The 21,224-nt window shown below is 42.5% G+C and overlaps 1 protein-coding gene across 2 annotated transcripts in view; it reads right to left on the reverse strand.

Moving 5' to 3' along the window:
• The window catches only part of LOC306930270 (pregnancy zone protein-like), a 34,714-nt gene extending 14,054 nt beyond the window's left edge, over positions 1-20,660 (reverse strand). The window contains exons 1-34 of one of the 2 annotated variants that reach the window (XM_079511137.1): positions 20,264-20,611; positions 19,518-19,698; positions 19,291-19,428; positions 18,302-18,354; positions 18,057-18,077; positions 17,733-17,898; positions 15,654-15,728; positions 15,291-15,408; positions 14,328-14,445; positions 14,109-14,221; positions 13,854-14,024; positions 13,058-13,285; positions 12,503-12,566; positions 12,154-12,299; positions 11,824-11,973; positions 10,999-11,142; positions 10,764-10,857; positions 10,559-10,688; positions 9,581-9,806; positions 9,075-9,198; positions 8,507-8,628; positions 8,153-8,204; positions 7,053-7,139; positions 5,861-6,037; positions 5,648-5,723; positions 5,350-5,521; positions 5,123-5,194; positions 4,204-4,366; positions 3,628-3,818; positions 2,633-2,866; positions 2,378-2,502; positions 1,685-1,775; positions 1,480-1,548; positions 358-463 (exon numbers count right to left, since the gene is read on the reverse strand). In XM_079511137.1, the coding sequence (XP_079367263.1) occupies positions 358-463; positions 1,480-1,548; positions 1,685-1,775; positions 2,378-2,502; positions 2,633-2,866; positions 3,628-3,818; positions 4,204-4,366; positions 5,123-5,194; positions 5,350-5,521; positions 5,648-5,723; positions 5,861-6,037; positions 7,053-7,139; positions 8,153-8,204; positions 8,507-8,628; positions 9,075-9,198; positions 9,581-9,806; positions 10,559-10,688; positions 10,764-10,857; positions 10,999-11,142; positions 11,824-11,973; positions 12,154-12,299; positions 12,503-12,566; positions 13,058-13,285; positions 13,854-14,024; positions 14,109-14,221; positions 14,328-14,445; positions 15,291-15,380 (3,535 nt within the window). In that variant the 5' untranslated portion in view covers positions 15,381-15,408; positions 15,654-15,728; positions 17,733-17,898; ... (3 more) ...; positions 19,518-19,698; positions 20,264-20,611. Of the gene's footprint in view, positions 1-357; positions 464-1,479; positions 1,549-1,684; positions 1,776-2,377; positions 2,503-2,632; positions 2,867-3,627; positions 3,819-4,203; positions 4,367-5,122; positions 5,195-5,349; positions 5,522-5,647; positions 5,724-5,860; positions 6,038-7,052; positions 7,140-8,152; positions 8,205-8,506; positions 8,629-9,074; positions 9,199-9,580; positions 9,807-10,558; positions 10,689-10,763; positions 10,858-10,998; positions 11,143-11,823; positions 11,974-12,153; positions 12,300-12,502; positions 12,567-13,057; positions 13,286-13,853; positions 14,025-14,108; positions 14,222-14,327; positions 14,446-15,290; positions 15,409-15,653; positions 15,729-17,732; positions 17,899-18,056; positions 18,078-18,301; positions 18,355-19,290; positions 19,429-19,517; positions 19,699-20,263 lie in introns of both variants that reach the window. The other variant, XM_079511138.1, reaches the window with a different exon arrangement.
• Positions 20,661-21,224: the final 564 nt, after the last annotated feature.

A 21,224-nucleotide genomic window follows, 5' to 3' on the forward strand; every position in this document is an offset into this window, starting at 1 on the left:
TGTAAAATGCATGCACATCCCCCAATACTAGTACAGTGTTAAACCTCTCCTACATCTCAGTCACACTATGTACTCACTCAGGGTTTAGTCACACATGTACTCACTCAGGGTTTAGTCACACTATGTACTCACTCAGGGTTTAGTCACACATGTACTCACTCAGGGTTTAGTCACACTATGTACTCACTCAGGGTTTAGTCACACTGTGTACTCACTCAGGGTTTAGTCACACTATATGTACTCACTCAGGGTTTAGTCACACTATATGTACTCACTCAGGGTTTAGTCACACATGTACTCACTCAGGGTTTAGTCACACATGTACTCACTCAGGGTTTAGTCACACTATGTACTCACTCGGCTGGTAGTAATCGTAGATCTTGACCAGTGCTGGTTTCAGGTTCAGAACTGGGACATTCTGTATGAGCTCCAAGGTGTGGTTGACAGGTGTGCCTCGTGTTAACTGTTGGCAGAAATGTATTTGACCATACTGTACCGTAGTTCACCATACTATATTGTCATAATACTCGCTATGCCAATAGTCCTCCTTGGTCTTTCTATTGTACCAGGGCCACTAGGACTAGTCTTTCTATTGTACCATGACCACTAGGACTGGTCTTTCTATCGTACCAGGACCACTAGGACTGGTCTTTCTATTGTACCAGGACCACTAGGACTGGTCTTTCTATTGTACCAGGACCAATAGGACTAGTCTTTCTATTGTACCAGGACCGGTCTTTCTATTGTACCAGGACTGGTGCTTTTCCATCTTATATCCCTTATTACACGGCTTGGTTGAATGCTTGATTCCAATTGGTCAATCGCTGAATTCAGTGGTCTGTCATTTCTTGATAATGACCACTCCACTGGCTAATCAAAGCCTCAGAGCACCTGCTGCACCCTGCTGATTTACTGCCGTTTCCAACATGACAGCCATGTAAACGCACACAATGCCATTTACAGCTAAACATTGAAATTTTGAAAACATTTGAGCGAGGAATAGACGATGCAGTACCCAAAAATGGGATCCCATTTGATCAACTCACTTCCTTGTTTTCCACTGGGCAGACGCCGGCCAGCGAAACACTTGTGGAATACTTTAATAAATTGACCCACAACAGAACGAGGTATTTCCTAACTTACGGTAATTAATGTATTAACCCATTTTGGGCGGGAACCCCTTCGTGTTTTAAGCATTATGTTATACTTTAGCTATTTTTGAAAAATCGTGAAAATATTAATTTAGGATTTAGAGGATTTTTTTTTAAATTTTGAGGTCAGGCCTAAATGGGTTAAGTATCTGTGTATTAAGGGATAATGTCTGCCTAGGTGGTCATTGTAGGGATATAATTCACCTTCAGGGTGACGCTTCACGTCGGTGGTTATAAACGCCCTGTCGGTGAATTATCTCCCTACAATGTGACCACCTATAGGCAGACATTATCCCTTACTTATCCTACCTCCCCCCCACACTCTCACCTCTGTTAGATACAGAATGACGTGGTCATCCTTTTGCTCTAGAAGATCCACCAGCAGAGCCTTTTTCAGCTGTGAAGAAACCATAATTAAACTGGTTATCATCCATTACCTCTGTATTGGTCATCATATTTTACCCATGTGTTGGAACGTTAACGTCTACAAATGAAAAGTTCTCACCAAATCAAACATGTTTAGAATGACTCACCTTTTTCAAGGACTCTGGGTGTGGGATGAATCCAGAAAGCATCGCTACATCAACCAACACCATGTTTGAAGTAGTTTCATTTCCAGTATATCTGTGTGGGGAGAACATGTTAAAACATAATTTCTAATTCAAGTATTTTGGGGGGGAGGTTTTGGGAAGCTTCTGGATGTTTGACTATACAATAATATTGCCTATTAATTTGTTCATAATTCTCATAATTAGTGGGGATTTCTTTGTCGTCAATAGAGCGTCGCAGTCCCGCCCTGACAGGAAATTAATCCCAATGCATTTTCCCATAGACATTTAAAAAAGTATTTATTTAAAGACCTTAAGCGTCGCACAAAGCCAACTCGTGACAAATCATGACAACAATATTTTGGACCAAACACATAATTACAAAGAAGAAAAACAACAAAAAGTGTTGTAACCTGCCGTTTTTTTCTACTTTCTAATTCTTTGTTTGGCCCAAAACATTGTGTTTATTGTCATGATTTGTCACGACAAGAGTTGGCTTTGTCCACGGCGTAAACGTCTTTAAATAAATACTTTCTGAAAAGTCTACGAGGAAAATGAACGGGGGATTTCTTTTCCGGGTCTCTCGAGGGGGCGGGACTGCGACGCTCTATAATGGTTACATTTAACGTAATGTATACTTGACATGGTTGTGGTTCCGTCTCTACAGGTGATCCTTACAGGCTGTGTAGTTTCAGCGTCATTGTCCGTGTCAGAGAGTTGCTGCTGCAGTCGGCCTCAGGTGTGACCTTGATGGACAAACTGCTTTCCTCAACTGGTGTCGGGATGTTGTAGTTAAGAGATATCTGAAGAAACGGAAGAGGAATTTCATTTCTACAGTCATGAAGAGTAAATGGCTTATTCTACATGGCTTGTTTTTAGGCCATTTGTAATTATGTATAGGACGGTTAATAACTTTATAGATGGTGAGCTGACCTGCGCTGCGACGAATGCAGTGCCCTTGATCTCCAGGCCGTACACTCCGCTCACAATGTGCAGCGCCCTCTCCTGGTAGAGCAGTTGGTTGGTGTTATTCACATTGAAGATCTCTTCACCGCTGGAGGATTTGACCGTCAGAGTGCTGGAGGCCTCAGGGTTGGAGTAAATGGGGTACTCGTTGAGGATCAGAGGGAGGAAGTGAGCCATGGCCTGAATAGCCACTACCGTGTCCTACAAAGCACACAAACCACCTCTGAAATCAGTCTGCCACGTACAGGGCTTGTTGACCAGCTGAACAGTGCTGTTCTGATGTAAATCACCAGACAGGCCGTGTGAACGATCTTACTGTGCTCTACAAGCCTACTTCTACGTTTGAATTTCACCACATCTTCACCATCTGAATGCAGCATCTGTGTTTACCGACTAACAGAGCAGTGGGGAAGAGGGAGGCACAGGAGGAAGTCTACATTATTCAAGAAGCTGATCAGTGCAATATCACACCACCTAGCTCAGTTCAGTTACCACAGATTAACAATGAATGAACCATTTCATATTTCAAAAAATTTGAACAAAGTTCATCCATCTTCAACCGCTTATCCGTAGTCGGGTCGCGGGGGCAACAGCTCCACCAGACTTCCCTCTCCAGAGCAACATTTAGTGACTTCCTCCTGGGGAATACCGAGACGTTCCAAGGCCAGTGAGTCGATGTTTACAATTTAGCTGGGGACCCCCTGGAACTCCCTCAAGGACCCCTAGGGGTCCCCTGACCCCACTTGGGGAACCACTGGATTAGAGCACAAGAAAGATCAACTATTTAGAACGAGCGACCACTCCACCCACGTCCATTGAAATCGTTCAATGGCAATACCGTTGAGAAGTTTAACCACGGCATACAGGGACAGCTGAAACTTAAGACGGGGGCAAACACAGTGCAACAAGGCGTGTATGTACAGTAGGCATCATTTCATCTGGTAGAAAGATTTGCACTGAACCTGTGTGGAGGAGAAGCCACCGTAGGAGTTCTCCTGGCGGGCCAACCACGCCGCGATGCGCACGGCATAACCCAGGTCTTCAGCGCTAGGATTAGGGCTGGCAAGCTTGGCCAGCAGCACATAGGAGGTGATCTCTACGGACATAGAGGCCGAAGTGTCGTCGGAGGTCTGAGACCAATGCAGGAAAAATCCTGGGGAAGCACCCAGACACACAAAAAAAAAAGAAAACTATCAACTTTACTGGTAAATGCACAATAGAGGGTATGCGCATGCATGAAGTGAGTGGCAAATCGAGTGGCAGAGTTTAACGTTGTCTAATGTTTGGATGTACATTATGGGCCGTCATGGTCAGAAAGTATTTTTTGTCACTCGGTAGGCATTCCCGCATAACCTCTACACACACACACACACACACACACACACACACACACACACACACACACACACACACACACACACACACACACACACACAGCAGTAATGCTTTATGCTAATTTTAGTCTCAAGTAAATACAGTTTGATCATATCTTAACAATCTTATCCAATTTTACGTTATCGAAATGGTTTCTGTCGCACCATCTGTCAATGCAATCGTGTCCAGGTGTTTTAGGAGCAGTGAGCTTGCAGTCGTGTCTCCCGCCAGAGAGAAGACGTAGGCCAGCAGAGCTGTAGTGTAGGTGTTGGTAGTCATGGACACATTGATGGCATCCTTCAGGCAAGACAGACTCCCCACATGTTCCTACAGAGACACACAAGTAGGCCTTACATTCAGAAGTGACATAAGCTAGCCTTCTCCAGGTAAATGTGCTTCATTTGAATAATAGCACCACAGCATTCTCTGAATCTTATTGCATCAAAACCATAAGCTTCATGCTTCTCAGGACAATTACCTCGACATCGATACTGACAACAATAGTCAAACGTAGTCAAATGTCTCGTTGACAATAATGTCAAGTTAGAAATTAAGAAGCATGAGATGACTGTAAATGGCCTATTATTCAGTGTCAGAACTACAATATCTGCGGCATCATTAGGTTCAAATCCATATTAGAATAAAGCAATAAGCCACAAGAGGTCTCAGGTTACCGGGTATTTTATAATGCCTGAGAGGCGTAGTGAGACACGACGCGTCGCAGAGTGTCTCTGACCCTTTCAGCCATTATAAAATCTCATGATAATCTACACCTTCAATCAGAATCACGTATTGGGACTAACAGTTTTAGAATGTACCTTGCATGTCACCCGCTCTTACTTCCTGACCTCTCCTGAAATTAATGTAAAAAAAAAAAGTGCTCACTGGCCTGGGCCGTGGCTCAGCGGTCCAGGCACCTTGGCTGGTAATCCAGTCTGGCAGTGTGCGCATGTTCGACTCTCGATCCCGGCGGCCTTTACTGCATGTCACACACCCCCCTCAGCCTACTGTGATTCTATCCCTCTACAAAAAATTAAATAAGGCAAAAAGCCACAAAAAATATCTTATTGAAAAAGTACTCACTGAAGGCAAATTCATCTCTAGGAATGTAGTAGTGATGTAAGCACTGAGAGTCACTTCATCCGACACTCCACCCTGCAAAGGGGAGCAAACACAAAAACATGTTACAATCTCCAATTATGTTTCTAAAATATATTTTAGAGTTTTACTCTAAAATACATTTTAGAAACGTTAACATGATAGACTTATTTACCGAGTGTGTACCCGACTCCAATTGATCCTCTCTATACCTTCATTCTGTTGTTTAAGAGTTTTCCAGATTGTTCAAAACAGCCATCGGGTTTGCGTTTACTATCCAGCCAGGTCTTCGCTTGTTCTATAGTCGACTGTATAATCAACTGGTCGAGGGAGTTGTAGAAAGACTTTGCTTGGACCAAAGTTCTCAGGACAAATGCAGTCAACCTGGGCAAAGATATTTACACACTTGTGTGTTATCAAGACATCAGTTGAGGGTTGAAGGATTATATCCCACACCTCAAACTAAATTATACTGTAGTATTTGTTATACACATTTAATAATATTCTCACCAAGTGTTCTCTTCACCATTTACAAACGAGCTGTAGGCACCATTTTTGTGCTTGAAGTTTAGTTGTCTCTGGAAGCCTGCGTTTAGATTATTCATTATTATAAAGACATGAAAAATACAGTGGGTGAAGTAAAGGTGCGTTTGGGAGGACGACACTCCATGTCTGGATTTATTAAATGTTTCAAGGGCCAGCAGCAAGCGACACTTGACTCACCGCCGACCAGGAAGGGCATTGCCTTCTTTGTGATGGCCTCCGTCAGCTGGTTTGTGTTCTCCAGGTATTGCAGGATGTAGACGTTGGGAGCTAAGAGCGCCATATTCTGTTCGCCACATCCATACGGCATCCTCAGCAGTCCATCCAGGTTCTTCATGGCACGGCCCATGCCAAGGCCTGTCGTCAAAGAGATACTAGACTGAAACTAACAGCAAAAGGGGCTCCAAGGACAGCAATGTTGGCCTATCAGTCTCAAAATATTTTGTAAACTACGGGCCGTATGTATAAGTTATTAATATTTTAAAATGTTCAATCAACTATGGAAACAATATGATGTACCAGAGAAAATGTGAGGTTATGGCCCGGCCTTCATCAAACCACTCAAGAGAATGTCCCGCTATCACCCTTAAATCTCCATATATTGAGCCGACCTGTTCCGACATTCCATATGTTGAATGGAACGAGTCGCTCTGGATTAAGAGAGTGTGCTAAATTGTAATTGATCTGGCATCAAACGCTGTACACTCAAGACCTGCTCCATATATGGCCAGTACAGAATTCATTCCGTTCATCTGACCCCCCATATCAAAGCGCCAGCCCAGCAGTCTGCCGTCAACGAGGCGGATGTGTGCATGCGACCCTTAGTGTTACTGGTTATAGAACCAGGAAAACGTGTGCATATAATATTTTATCTTGGTGTTCGGCTCTGCTACATTTTCTCCCTGCTCGGCACAATTAAACACCATCATTAAGAGCAGGGAGATAGATATACAACAACCCTCCATGCGGAACAGAAATAACAGGTTATTAGCGGTGGGAGCAAACAGTGCATAACAACCAGGAACCATATGCAGAAGGAAGGCAGCATATTAAACATTAAGTTATAATTTAGCTATTGAAAAATAGCAGATCTACAAGCTCATAGCGCGCCACTCGCGCTACAAGCTTGTAGATCTTTTTTTGAAAAATCGTGAAAATATTAATTTCGAAAACTGGAGGATTTAGAAGATTTTCTTTTAATTTCGAGGTCAGGCCTAAATAGGTTAAACCCTCCAGTACGTACAGTATGTATGACCCTTGAGCATAGCATGAAGCTGCTCGAGTATATCGGACTGAACTGACTCCGCAAGCTACGCATTATAAACAGAAAACCTTGAAATATAGAGTAAAAAAAAAAAACAGGCATCCTTACCCAGGACGGATATAGAACACCTGGCAGATCCCGTAATCACATTATCAGGGAGTTGTAGCTGGAAGTTCTCCGTCAGAGACTCGGAGACTAAAAAGCCAAGACAGAGGAAAAAAGATTAACTTGAACACCACATGAACTCGAGTAACATAAATTAAACTATCACCTCAGTCACAAACTCTGGAAACAGGCATTATTATATTATATCCCGGTGTCAACCACTGAACCACCCCCTAAAGAACCAAACGGCTCACAGCACGTCGTGCTGCAGGATTCTATACCTTTGAAAAATTGCAACAGCAAGAATTCAATTTTGCCTATAATGGCATGCCCAAAAATGAGATGCTGGGATACCAGGGTTTAATTGTTTAACTGACGATCCAGCATATGTCAAGTACTAGAACGGCCCCATGGTGTCACTATATTCAACCGGAACAAGGTACATTAGTCATTTACTTTTGCCAGGGAATTTTGCCCCGCCTTTAATTTCCCCCCCCCAAAACCAGATGATGAAATGTCTCATCACTAGGTCACACTAATAAGTCTGATCACTTTAGAAGCATTAATATTGGCCCGGGCGGCTGGCGTAGCCATCTGGGCACCTTGGCTGGTAATGCAGTCTGGCAGTGTGCCGCAGGTTTGACTCCCATCCCGACGGCCTTTACTGCGTGTCAAATATCTCTCCCCATTTCCCATCAGCCTACTAAAATCTTTAAGCGTTAATATTCCGAGATACTTGGTAAAGCAGAAATTAGGACAGACATCGGTGTTCTGATCCAAATCATGCAGAGCACCGTAGATTTAGAGAGAATAGCAAGTTGTCTGCCCGTAAACAAGTGAATGGCTGCAGACGCACGCAAAACATCCGGGAGCTCTGAGCAAGCCTACGGTAGCAACGGCCGCTGTCAAAAAATGGATTACAGTGGTCCCGTTTTATCATTAAAAAGGACCTAAAGACGTTTACACGCATCTGAGGCATCCCATGGTTTTAAGTGAGAGGATGTGTATGCACGTCCTTAGCATCAAGTATTAAAATATATATATCTTTGCCCTGAAACCATCCACCCCCGTGTTAGTTCTGCCGGTCCTCCATGTACACTCACATCTAGGAGACCACAACCAGTTGTAGATCCGACTTACTTCCGTTCCTTCTGCCTGAAAAGGGAGAAATTAAGGCAGACAATTCAAGCCATTATCGGCCAAATGTACATCGAGTAAAGCAAATTGCACTTTCAAAAGTGCTGGACTGACTGGCCAGACACCCCTAGTGGGGCCAATAACTAAAGTGAATTTAGAAAAGTAGTTATCCAATTAATTTTATTAAGTTATTTGGAGCAGAGGGCACACCAGATTACATGGAATTTGGAAATCATTTATAAACAACAAATAACTATTAGACTGTGGGTTTCAAATCTTAGAACCATTACAACTTGTTAGGGAGACAGACAAAACTCTACCTTGATTATCAGAGAGCGGGTGATGACATCAACGCGACCTCTCTCGGGTACACTGACCGTCTCGTTGTTACACGGTACATTGGACGCCACTGCCTCAGCAGTCACAGTCACATTAACAACGCCTGGAAACGTACATCAGCAATGACACGTCAACCATCTCTGATAACATGCAGATCAGAAGGTTCTCTTGAAAATGGACTGGAAGTTGTGGAAGTAATGGAAGCTGCCTTCCGTGGGCAATGTGCCGTTTGATTATGTGGGTCGGCGGTTCGAATCCCGGCTCAATGTCGAAGTGTCCTTGGGCAAGACACTGAACCCCAAATTTCTCCCGATGTGCTGGTTGGTACCTTGCATGGCTTCCGCCGCAATCGGTGTATGAATGTGTGTGAGAATGGGTGAATGTAATGCACAATCTATGTAAAGCGCCTTGGATAAAGGCGCTATATAAATGCACCATTTACCATTTATAACTTGTCCCATAGGGAAGCCAAAGGCATTTCCATGAGCGTTGGTACAATTTTATTGCACGTTATTGATGATTTAAACTGTGGTAGAGATCAGGTCTCACCTAGGACAGAGACATCCATAGTCCAGTTGAAGGTCTTGCGTTCGTTGGCACAGACACAGGAGTATTCTTCATCAGCGATGGCTGTGAGAGTGTAATTTGATGAGGGGCTGGGAGTCACACTCACCTGATGGAAAAAAAAAACAGTGAAATGAGATGATTGAACCGTACTTTTATTCCATTAAAATATAACAAGCCAGGGCTCCAACTACGGTGTAGCATCTTACAGATCTTGGCCATCTGGCCTACCTATAATTTTGATCTCTACAGTATGACTTATTCCAGTATAACTTTGACTTAATATTTGGGCAATGTTTCAGCCCGAGTTAGCCACCAATGAACATTGTAAATATTTAAACACCAATGACCATTGTAAATATCTAAACATAACATGGCCTACAGTGTGTACACACTTTATAGTTATACATTGTATAGTCTAAACGCTAAAGTGTCTACTGCAAATACATTTGTGGCAACTTTTGGTACATTCTGAAACCTGTATAAAGTACCATGATGCAGCTGGACTGGTAGTTGAAGACTGTAGCCTTCAGAACAAATCTCTCTCCCCTGACGATGGAGTAAGGCAGGCTGAGCTCCAGGAAGAAGGGCTGGAAGGCTTTGAGCTCCTTGGGAGGAGCGAGACCGAAGCCACTTGAGGACAAGCAGAAAGCCTCCGTCTCCCATGTGGTGATGGTGTCTGGGACAGTGAGGGACACGTCCGCTTTTCCCGAGGTCCTGGATGGAAGGACGGACAGGAAAATATTAAACTATTGGACATCAATCAGAACTTGTTCTCATTAGCCAGTATGTACTTGGACAAGTTTCTCATGATTACACAAAGGCCCCTTTTCCACCGGTTGGTTCCCAATGGGAACCGGTTCAGTTCTTTTTGGTTCTTAGTCCATAAGCCAGAGCTCCAAAATTGAAACGTTAATTATGAATTGACTGGGCAAAACCATACCTATATTAGATTGTTATCACAATTAAACTTCCCCAATTGAGTACTTACACGAAGACAATGATTTATTGTATTACAAATTTTAAATATGAAAATGAGGCATTAAGTAGGAAAATATGCAAAATAATCGAAAATATGAAAAAGCTACTACTGTGGAAGGATTATCATGTATTAATTTACTTGTATTGATCCTATAAACAATTTAATATAGGGTAGAGTTTTCCCACCAATTTTGGCACTCTGGCTCATGGACTAAAAACCAAAAAGAACTGAACCGGTTCCCATTGGGAACCAACCGGTGGAAAAGGGGTCAAAGTAATCTTCTGTTTTGTGTGGCTTATGATATTCTTTCAACCTCCCCCCCCAAAAAGAGAACCTGCTGGCTGTGGTAATTTAGCTAAAACATACAAAGTTTGTAGGATTGTAAAGACACCAACCTCATACATAAAGCTTTGAAATGGAATTTGAGTAGTTCAAGAGACACTTCAAAGAATAGGATGTTCAACGTGTTGTAGCTCTGTGCACTCACCCCACCGCCACCAGGTCCCATATCCATGACTCTGGGAAGAAGGTGCGGATCGTCTGTATGGAAGATCCTGGACCACCACTGGGTAAGGGTACTGGTGCCCAGCCTGACCCTGATCCCCTCCACATGGGCACTGATGAAAGAAAAACTATAGTCATGAATGCCACAAACACACTGAAATCAACTTATGTTATCTTGTTAAATTTACTTGGGACTTCTTGTTTGTAGTACTCTCTTCCCTTGAAGAGGACGCAGGACGGTGCTTTGATAGCCAAATTTGTTGCCATCTTCAGTCCCAGGTCCTAGAGAAAACATTAAAAATAGCCCAGTAAATTGGGAGTGCATCCCTCAACAGATAGTGAAAAAAGTTATATACACATTATCCTTTAGAAATAAAAATGTTGTACATATTGAAAAGGTTAGATGATATTGCAAAGAGATACCATAAACACTGTGAACGCATCCTTTCTTTCATCAAGAGCGTAGACACTTCTTTTTTGTCTCACAGGCAAACATTGTACAGCCACACCATCGCCAAGTTCAGACGGAATATAGTTTGCCGTCTTGACTGGCAACCGGTCAAATATCTGTTCAAAAGAAAAGAGGTTTTGAAAAGCAGTTGTCAAAATTACCTGCGTCTTTTGTAAAATACAGGGTGGTAGGGGTAAACAAACGAGGTCCAAAACGGACCTGTGGATAATGTGGACCGGTCCGAACAGCCCCAAGGAAAATTCAAAATTACTGGACCCAGTACGATGCTCATGCAAGTCCCGACTGTGGCATTGAAATTAGCCGAGTGTGTCATCTCCCCAAGTGCCAGGACAGCGTCCGGAGTGGAGGTCTCAGTCACAGACAGTCAAGAGTGCGCTCTGTTGCAGTGACAGCACAGTCGCCCAAAGACGTGCTCCACACAGTTCTAAATTCCGGTGGCTTTTGTTTGCGCTGAAAAAACCGCCAAGGTGTTCAGCAGTGCAGTGTGCTTGACTGTGTGTTTCAATCGGCTGTAAACGTTAAGTGTGGCTCATTCAATATACGAGGACAGACTAACCTTTGATTTTAAATCTCATTTTAAAATCAAAGGTTAAAGACACACGCACGCTTTGCCATATTGACCCGACACAGTTCTGGGTACCCTCTACTACTGTACGCACCGAGTATAAATTAAGAGTAGGGAAAGACTAGATAGAAACACCATGGCAGTTTCAGTATATAAACTGAGGTACTGTATCAGAAACAAATGATTATGTCAGGGAATAAGAAAGTCTCACCTTGTCTGCATCCAGCCGCTTCCCTGGCTCCTTGATGTGAACACTCTTGTCGATGGCACTGACGCCACACAGCGAGCCTGCCGTGGCTGACACCCGCAGTGTATTCTTCTCTCCGGGGATCGCCGTGGATGGAGAGAACTCCAGAGACACCTGGATTGTAAACAAAACAATCACCATGAATGCAGACCTTGACATGTGCAAAGCCCCAGGTTAGCCCCACTCACATTTGAAGGGTCTTCTGACTCCACATCCTCCACAGTGACCAGACAAGGTTACCCAGATCCCATGAACATTGGCACAAAAGAGAGCAGAGGCCAAACTTGAACTGACCTCATTAGGGAAGCATTTCTCTGTGGTGAAGTCTGCGCTGTGAGCAATAACCGTCTCACTGGGGAGGACGGTGTACACAAGCACCTGGAGCAATGGAGCCATTACTGGGGTGACATCCAACTTGAAGGAGATCTCACCGTCGGTGACTGGAAACACAGCAGGTAAGGACATTGGTAGTGAACTGTAGCTTAATCGAATATATATTACTGCTGCAGCTTATAGGCATTTATGCTTATTTTTCTGAATTTTAATAACCTGAAGCTTTCAAACTAAATTTACAGTTTCATTTCAAATTAAACACAGGAAGCTTAACAAAAGACAACGGCAATTACGTCCTGTGTAGACTTACTTGAACTATTCAGCACATCAATAGGTACTAGTCCTATGTCACGAATGGCTGCTCTGGATAAAATCTAGAGACAAAATGGAGATATGCAGATGATGCTTCCAGTCACATATATATATATATATAAGTTTAGTCAACTGCACATTTAGTTAATCGAAGTACTGCATTTCTACTATTGCCAGGGTGTAGACAACCACATGGCCTCTAATACACATGTCACCACCATTTTATATCAGACATTAAGAGTTTCATTGGGAGGAAGATGCTCCCTCATAGTTCAGCTCTCTGCTGAACAGAAATGTAAACAACCTGTAAAGGGTGCATTATTTATGGAGAACAAAATTACACAGTAAGAACTTCCGTTCGGCAGTTCATGCACCTCGAAGATTTAAGAAACCGGACACCTGCTCAATTTATTGTATGCTGCAGGACTTTATAGGCGTTCTGGTTTCTCACCCACAGACACTGTAGTCCCAGGTTTCCCCCCAATGTCTCTAGTAAACTTTACTCCAATTGAGTTCACTGGCTTGCCCAGCCAAGCAGTGTGGTACTACTCACCAGGTACATCAGGTGCACGGGGCCTGCAGCCTCTCCAACTACAATGTAGTGGATGGTGATGTTGTTTTCTCCATTGCAGACCAGTGGGTTCCAGGTCTTCTTCACCTCCAGTGAGCTCACGGTCTTGGGGTCAACGGTGGCTTCCTGGACCAGGGACAGTCGATGTTCCCCTTCCGTATAGTGTGTCACTCTGTACATATGGTACTGCAACTCTGGTGTCGCACTAGCCTTGATGAGAGAGGTTCAATATATAAATGAAGTCAGTCAACCAGAAAATGTGACCAGATTTGACAGAGACAAATTCTAGCTTTTCACCAGAGAAAAGCTTTTCCAAAATGAGTTAATAGCACAGGCAGACTCTTCACATACTAGAGCCTGTCTGAAATAAGTGTCAGACCTGAAATCGACATATAAATATGAAATAAATGCTTAAACATGTAGCTAGGTGTAATGTTTGCAACCACAGAAGTGAACCTTTCAAGTCAGTTTTCTCAACTCGCAGTTTTCTGCAAGACATCACTCTATAAGCCATATCTCCAAAACTGAACAACCAATATGTAAATTTGAAGCTATGATTCCCTGCTTTCATATGGCATGAAAAACGAAATCCAATGGCAGTCCCTCAGTCAAATATTATTTTGTATACGTTCCCTTTTTAGACTTCCGGTGATGCGTCAGCAACATTTTGGAACCCTCGTTCCCTATGATCTGACACGCATAACCTTAGAGCTGCCATTTTCATAGATTTGGTATAAACCTTCTCGTGCAGGAAATTGCATAACCAAGGCTGACTTACAGTGAGAAAGATGTCCTGTCCTGCGTCTGCTTTGGAGTCTGCCGTGTTGAATGAGAAACTGGCCTCACCGTTGACAGTCAATATCTTATGCGCCGTTGACCGCATTTGACCCTTAAACAGGTACACCGTCATGTCAGGAATGGGTGCGTGATTCAAGTAACGTGCTTTGACCTGTTGGAAATAAAAATATTATACAGAGTGCATAACAATAATGGCCAAATGTGCACAACTGTACTATGAAGCATTTGGACTTACTTTCCCTTCAATCACTGATTGGTCCTTATACACCATGGGTGTTTCAATAAAGGAAAGATATCCAATACAATAGGCTAGAGAGATCACTTTTTCTTGTGCAGACAGTGCAATACCTGTGGAGAAAACCCCCATGTCATTTCAGTGTTAGAAACATTGATGAGCTACTAAGCTCATGGCTTCATTCTTGAATTAAACGGTTCCAACAGTGTGAAGACTTGCCTGTTCCATCTTCCTCTACTTTTGCATTGAGTTGAAGTTTATCATCAAGAGACTTTTGGGCAGGTGTGGTGAAAGTTGACATATTGAAAGTGAAAGTCGCACAGCCCCCCTCACACGTCTGTACAAGAGGAAAAGAAAATACATAATGTGTGATTTAAACATAATTGAGAGGACTGAGATTCACCCCTTCTATTCCTCTTGTGCACCAGATAAGACTACCTCAGAAGCCAATGGTTATAGATTGCCATACATTTGATGAGGGCATTTATAGGCACATAACATCATGGATTAAAGCAAAAGCCAAAGCCAGGCAAAGCGTTGGCCAAGACCTAATCTGCAATTTGTGAAACAGTGTTCATAGACATTTAGTACAAATGTTTTGGTAGCCATAGCCAAACCTTGTATTGAATATATAGTTTAACCGTTGCTTTTATGAAATATCCGTGATCATTGATTGAATACTTTAGTGCAAGACATTAAGGCTATAAAGGATAAGGGGATGAGGGGATTGAGGTCACCGTTTCTTTGGCCATCTTCAAATACAATCTCATTGATATTTGCTTAACCCCGTCTTCTACCCTGAGCCATCTCAAACTAGCAAAGTGTGTCGGAATTGGGTGGGTCAATGGAAGTAGTTGCAGTTTGTTTTGGGAGGTCTGAACCTTAGTTTTTAATGACGTTGAGATGTGAGGTGCAAGCATAATCAAAATGGCATTGAATGAAGGCTACAGCTAGTCACCAGTAAGTTTTCTATTGTTAGTTTGACCAATTTAAAATGCTACAAAAAATATGCCATCTACAAATTTGCAATTTTTGGGGTGTAGCCGACTTATATGTAATCCAAATGACCGAAGTCAGTCAGTGGCAACTGAGAAACCAATTGCCTTTACTCTAGTACCAGCGTTGCAAAATGTTCCAGTCATTTTCACTGCAAATAATATATATTATAATAGATCATGTTACCCGTTTACTCTCTTTATGACAGGGCACAGTCATGCCAGGAACAGGAACACTATATCGATCAAGTGGTCGGCAGAGCTCCACTTCTATCATACCAGGCACAGGCTGTCCATAGGTGTACCTGATGAAGAGTGTAAAAACTAATCTCTAAAAGGTAGTCACCCATAGCAGAAAATGTATGCATTTCAACTGCAAAAAAAACATGTATATTTCAAAGCATTTAAAGGTGTTTTTTCCATGCAGGAAAGTAGGCTTGCTGTAAATTATAAAGTTTAAATGTTTATTTTCTGTGGGAAACCACAATGTGTTACGTGTAGACAAAGACCACAGGAACATACAAGCCAAAAGTTGATGCATCATACTTACGTTGCACAAACTTTAGCTGTAAATTCTTCTTGTTCAATGCTCAGCTTGTCATCCACTTCCAATTTGACATCAAATCTTGGCAAAATTGGGGACAATTGTTGCATGTTTATTGTATGACATGAAAGTAAATGGATGCCCCACAAGAGATAGACATTTTCATATACATGCTTAATGTTTAGATGATGGGTGAGACTTCTTCAAATAGAAATGTCCATTTTGGATTCTTGAAATAAACTCTTCACAAAAAGTTCGGAAACTTTAAAGGTATATTCAGTGATTTGACTTAATCTAAATATCTCTTTTTTTCTGGATAATCCTCCCTACTATAGAGTGTGCTGACCATATAAGGAGTTCCTCCCTGTCCCCAGTGAGCCCCTGGGGTCAAAAAACCCTAGTTTCAGTTTTGGTGGCGGGTGGCAAAGCCTTCATCCAATCAGGATGAGAGAGGCCTTCCTCCAATCATGATCGAGTGGGGGGCCTTGGTGCACATGCTGTTGGCCTGTTGCACTTCCCCCCACTGTAGAGCGTGCATGTGCACATTTTGTTACCGGGGCGGACTGGGTGGTTTTCTAAATCACTCAAATCACTGAATGCTCCTTTAACTTTGGGTAGATTATTTCTCCCCTTTAAGACAAATTGGTATTGTATTTTATATATTTTTATCATTGATTAGTCACCTTTTCAATGAGGTACAGCTTGTAAGGACCAGACATTCATGGAATGAGCAACACGGCTAAATAAAACGAGTCCAGACCTCGACCCAAGTGAACACTTGTCGGATCAGGCATGCTGTAGTGTAGAGCGTAGACCAACATAAGCATGTTGGCTGACTCGCAACAAATCCTGGTTCAGGTCAGGAATGGGATGCCATCCCACATCTAAATGTGGCTAGGTTGGTGACCAGCATGAGGAGGAGGAGGTGCCAAGCTGTGGTGTCTGTAAATCTTCCAGACACTACAGAGTTCTTGAACACAGAGAGTAAATATGACCAATATGTGTTGTTGTTTTTTCCTTATTACAAGGGTGAATAACAACCATTTGCCATTTTGGCCAAAAACATTGGAGGCAGTCAGTGGCACTCCACATTCGTAGAATGAGCAACACTGCTAAATGTGTGGGTACACAATCATGTGTGGGTACTAAGGCTGTACCTTAGCCCTTTTTTTTTGGACTCGAACTTTGGCAGGAATTCCCGAGCGAACATCCGGACCATTTGTTTCCAATTAATTTAAAAAACACCGTCAAGTGGCCCCGCTAAACAGCTGATCTGCAAGCTCACGTGAGCTTGCTGGCAGGCAGCTAAAACAGCGTATATTGCTCGTTATTTGTTCCACCTGTGTATTCTGGGAGGCGCATTGAAGTGAAGTGGGCACAGGGCAAAAGCAGATCCTCCGTGACCGTTTTGCTTAACAATGATCAGAGTTCCCTACTTTTTGTGATGTGATGCTAGAGAGCATATGCTAATATATCATGGCCCCTGTCAGCGATCATGCTGGTGTGTACGTGTGTGTGTGTGTGTGAGAGAGACGCGTCAGACATTCCATTCAATTCACCTCAGCTGCAGGCCAATCACCAAATTACAAGCACGGGAGATGGGACAGCAGAACTAAGAGATATTTCTTTCAAAAAAAATCATAACTTCTGATAGGAATGCACTAGAAACTTACTTTTTTTTTTACATGCTCATATCGCATTCTCGCCGAGAAATATTTTTTAATTAATAATAAAAAAATAAAAAAAAAAAACGAATGGTTCAAGCCCATTAATTAAGATTCGAGTGCCAACCCTAACGAGCGAACATTCGAACCTTGAATGTTTGGGGACAGCCTTAGTGGGTACACATTTAGCCGTGTTGCTCATTCCACAAATGCCTCGTTTTAAAGGTGGCTAATCAACGCTACAAAATACAATACCAATTGGTATTATTAAAAGGAACAAAATGACCAAAGTTTCCAAATTTTGTGAGGCGTTTACGTACCGTAGGCCTAGTCTTCCTGCACATTGTTCAAAACATAATCATAGGCTTACACTAGCTTTGCCCATTATGAATACATACATTTCTTCCAAATTAACTCTTACCGTATTTCTCCACCTTGAAATAATGATCCAGTTCCATGTCGTCAACATGAACAATAACTCTGTAGGGTCCTTCGTGGGCCTCAGGGTTCAATGGGTAAGAATGCTCCATGATGCTCGCATTAGACATGTGGTTCACCCACTGTCCAATGCGGTTACCATGAGCATCCTGATCAAACATGAATTGTGGAGAGAAGAGGCAACGGACAACCATATTATCTCGCAAACCAAAATATATGTCGTGTTTTCTACTGGTATAGTAGAAAACATCTGATTTGGTAATATATGCGGTGCATGTCGTTATATGTCAAATGCAGTTAGTCTTACCTCAAGCTCTACCATCTTGTACTGAAAGATAGAAAATTTTAAATTCTGTTAAACAGGAAACTATCATCTGTATCAGTCTCATTATCAAACACTCTGAACATGGATATACTGTAGTCGTACAGTATATTCATATCCACATCAGCTTAATAGACAGGACAGAGACGAGATGACATTTTCATATACATTTGTCTATTTTTAAAACCACACACACACTCTGATGTGATACAAGTATAGCAACCACTCACCAACTTATTGATAGGCATGAACGTGGTATTCATGGTGAAGATTCTGAATTTCACTGCAATAAATGACATTGGATAAAATTATCTACAAGGGGAATTGATTGAATAATAGCCGAAGGCATGGGGAGAGTGTATGTTTTGCACTCCGTCCGTGTGTCCGTCCTTCCGTCCGTCCGTTACCAGCTAATCTCCGGCACCGTTAACCCGGTCGATGCCAAACTTTGCACACACACTCCCTGGATGCCAACGATGAACCTCTGCCCCACATTTTCCAGAACGGCCTGTTATAGCGCCACCATGAGGCAGCTTTTCACATTTTTTACCTAAAACTGCACCGATCTGCGTGAAACGTTGCATGCACACTCCCTAGAGGCCAAGATTGCCCCGAACAAAAGCCTCAAATCATGAATGCAGCATGCAATTTACGTGAAATCTTTCACACATTTTCTTACTAGGCTGAGGAATATATCCCACCCTTTTCACATTGGGCTGTTATAGCACCACCAACAGGTTGATTTTTGCAAAACACATTTTTGGAACAAAATGCCTCAAATCATCCAATTGCCATCAAAGGCGTATGAAGAAATGGCAATCGGTACACATGATCTCTGAAGTCATGTGATCAAGACGAGTGTTGGATTTCTCAGATTGTACACCGATTGGCTAAGATTGCCTTCCAAAGTTTTCAGGAGTGGCCCGTTTTGTACAAAATGCTGCACATGTCCTGCCCATCCAGAATTCTATCCTCAGAGATGCTATGAGTGATCTGGCTCTGCATTTCCTCAACAAAATGAAGAAAATTGTTGCAAAATCAAAACAAAAAAAAACATCCTCCTAAACATTTTGCCAAACATCACACACACTCCTATCCTCCTGGTGGAAACATGTGCCCGGAATGGCACTTTTTCTAGTTGTTTATGAAACACTTACTCAACTTCATTTTCAAATTGTGCAAATTTTGTTAAATCTCATATTGATGAGCCAGCATTTACCCGTTTGTCCAGGGAGGTAGATTGGTTTATCCGTTTGGATGAAGGTCATGGGTTTGTAGGATTTGAACATGATTTTCCTGACTTCTCTAGCAACACCACCTCAAGACTCAGCACCAGTTCATTCTTCACTGGACGAGCCTGTGGTGGATACAGGAAAAGTTAGCATTATGTTGAAATGGGAACAACAAAACCAAGTGAAATCAATTTTATTCTGTGCCAGAGGTGACCTGGAATAGTCCACGGTGGTGGAATGGTTTGTCTGTAGTCTTCTGGAAGATCGTTTTGTTCGAGTTAGGGTAAACTAGAAAGATGGTGATGGTGAGATTTTCGTTGGGCTGCATAAAAGCCACGCAGAACATGGTCTCAGAGCCGGCCTCGATTACTGCAGGAATGGTCACCATGTATTGCCTATAAAAATCATGGAAATGTTTATACATACGTTGTATAAATTTGCTGAAAGCCTAAACTGTAAACTAAAATGTACTCTTCCAACTTTCAAGAACTAAATATCATCCAACCCAACAAGACATTCAAATGAGCTGTGGAGTGGAGCTCTATAGAGCGTCGCAGTCCCGCCTCCTACCCTGGACCAGGAAATGAAACCCAATGCATTATTCTCATAGACATTTCTTAAAGTATTTATTTAAAGACGGTTACGCCGCGGACAAAGCCAACTCGAGTCGTGACAACTCATGACAACACAAACAATATTTTGGACCAAACAAATAATTAGAAAGAAGAAAAAAACGGCAGGTTACAACACTTTTTGTTGTTTTTCTTCTTTGTAATTATTTGTTTGGTCCAAAATATTGTTTGTGTTGTCATGAGTTGTCACGACTTGAGTTGGCTTTGTCCGCGGCGTAACCGTCTTTAAATAAATACTTTAAGAAATGTCTATGAGAATGCATTGGGTTTCATTTCCTGGTCCAGGGTAGGAGGCGGGACTGCGACGCTCTATAGCCTATATACTTACTGTCCTGCTGCTGCTTGACTGATACAAATCCAGGTTAAACAGGCAGACAGAATCCATGTCCACGTCTGAATCCGAGAGAGAGCCATGACTGAGGGATACAGAATCAGTTGCCTCTACTGCTGACTGCTACATACACTCACAAGGTGCTGCCACACGGTCAAAAGAGCTGCGCACGTTCTCGGCTGCGCGCTGCTTAAAGCTTGAGTTTTTAGACAGCTGGTGGATGGAAATTAAGCTCCACCTCCGCTGAATTCTTGCGCGACGGCCAGATTCCCGGAAACGCTCTCCTCCGCTCAAGTCTTCCGCGGAGGTGGAGCTTCTTTTCCATCCACCAGCTGTCTAAAAACTCAAGCTTTAAGCTGCGCGCAGCTTAAGAAGTGCGCAGCTTAAGAAAGTTTTGCGCTATGGTGTGGAGACGGTGACACAGCAGTGAGTGAGCAACAATGCCTGTGGTGGAGGTGAAGGCTGATTTAAGCTGCCTGAGACGCACACCTGACCTGAGTCAAATTAATTAGACTGGGCTGGCTGTGCTTTGTGGCAGGAGGGTGAAATCACCCCTCAACGTCTTCTGACAGAACACGTACACATTGTGAGATTAACCTGACCTCGCCAGATGATGGCGGTAATTAGACCAGTTTCAAAATTAAGGAATTGAGTATTGCAAGTATTCACAAATATGTGTTTGGTTTGGTTTTTATACAGTAGGCCTATAGGTCTAAACGACTCTCCACAAACAAATAAAAAAGGAAAATTAAATAAATAAATATAGTTTTATATATTTATCGTGGATACTAACATTGATGAATTGAAAATGGTGGGGCCATACTAGTGTAATGCGCCTTTAGTTTATGGTGTCGTCCACTCACAGTTAACAGTCTTTGTATTGAGTTGTACTTGAAATGTACTGTAATTCTGCAAACTGTCAATAAATACTTCAATCAATCAATCAATTGAATGTAAA

Source organism: Electrona antarctica (assembly GCF_951216825.1).
Source record: "Electrona antarctica genome assembly, chromosome: 9".
NCBI classification, from domain to species: domain Eukaryota; kingdom Metazoa; phylum Chordata; class Actinopteri; order Myctophiformes; family Myctophidae; genus Electrona; species Electrona antarctica.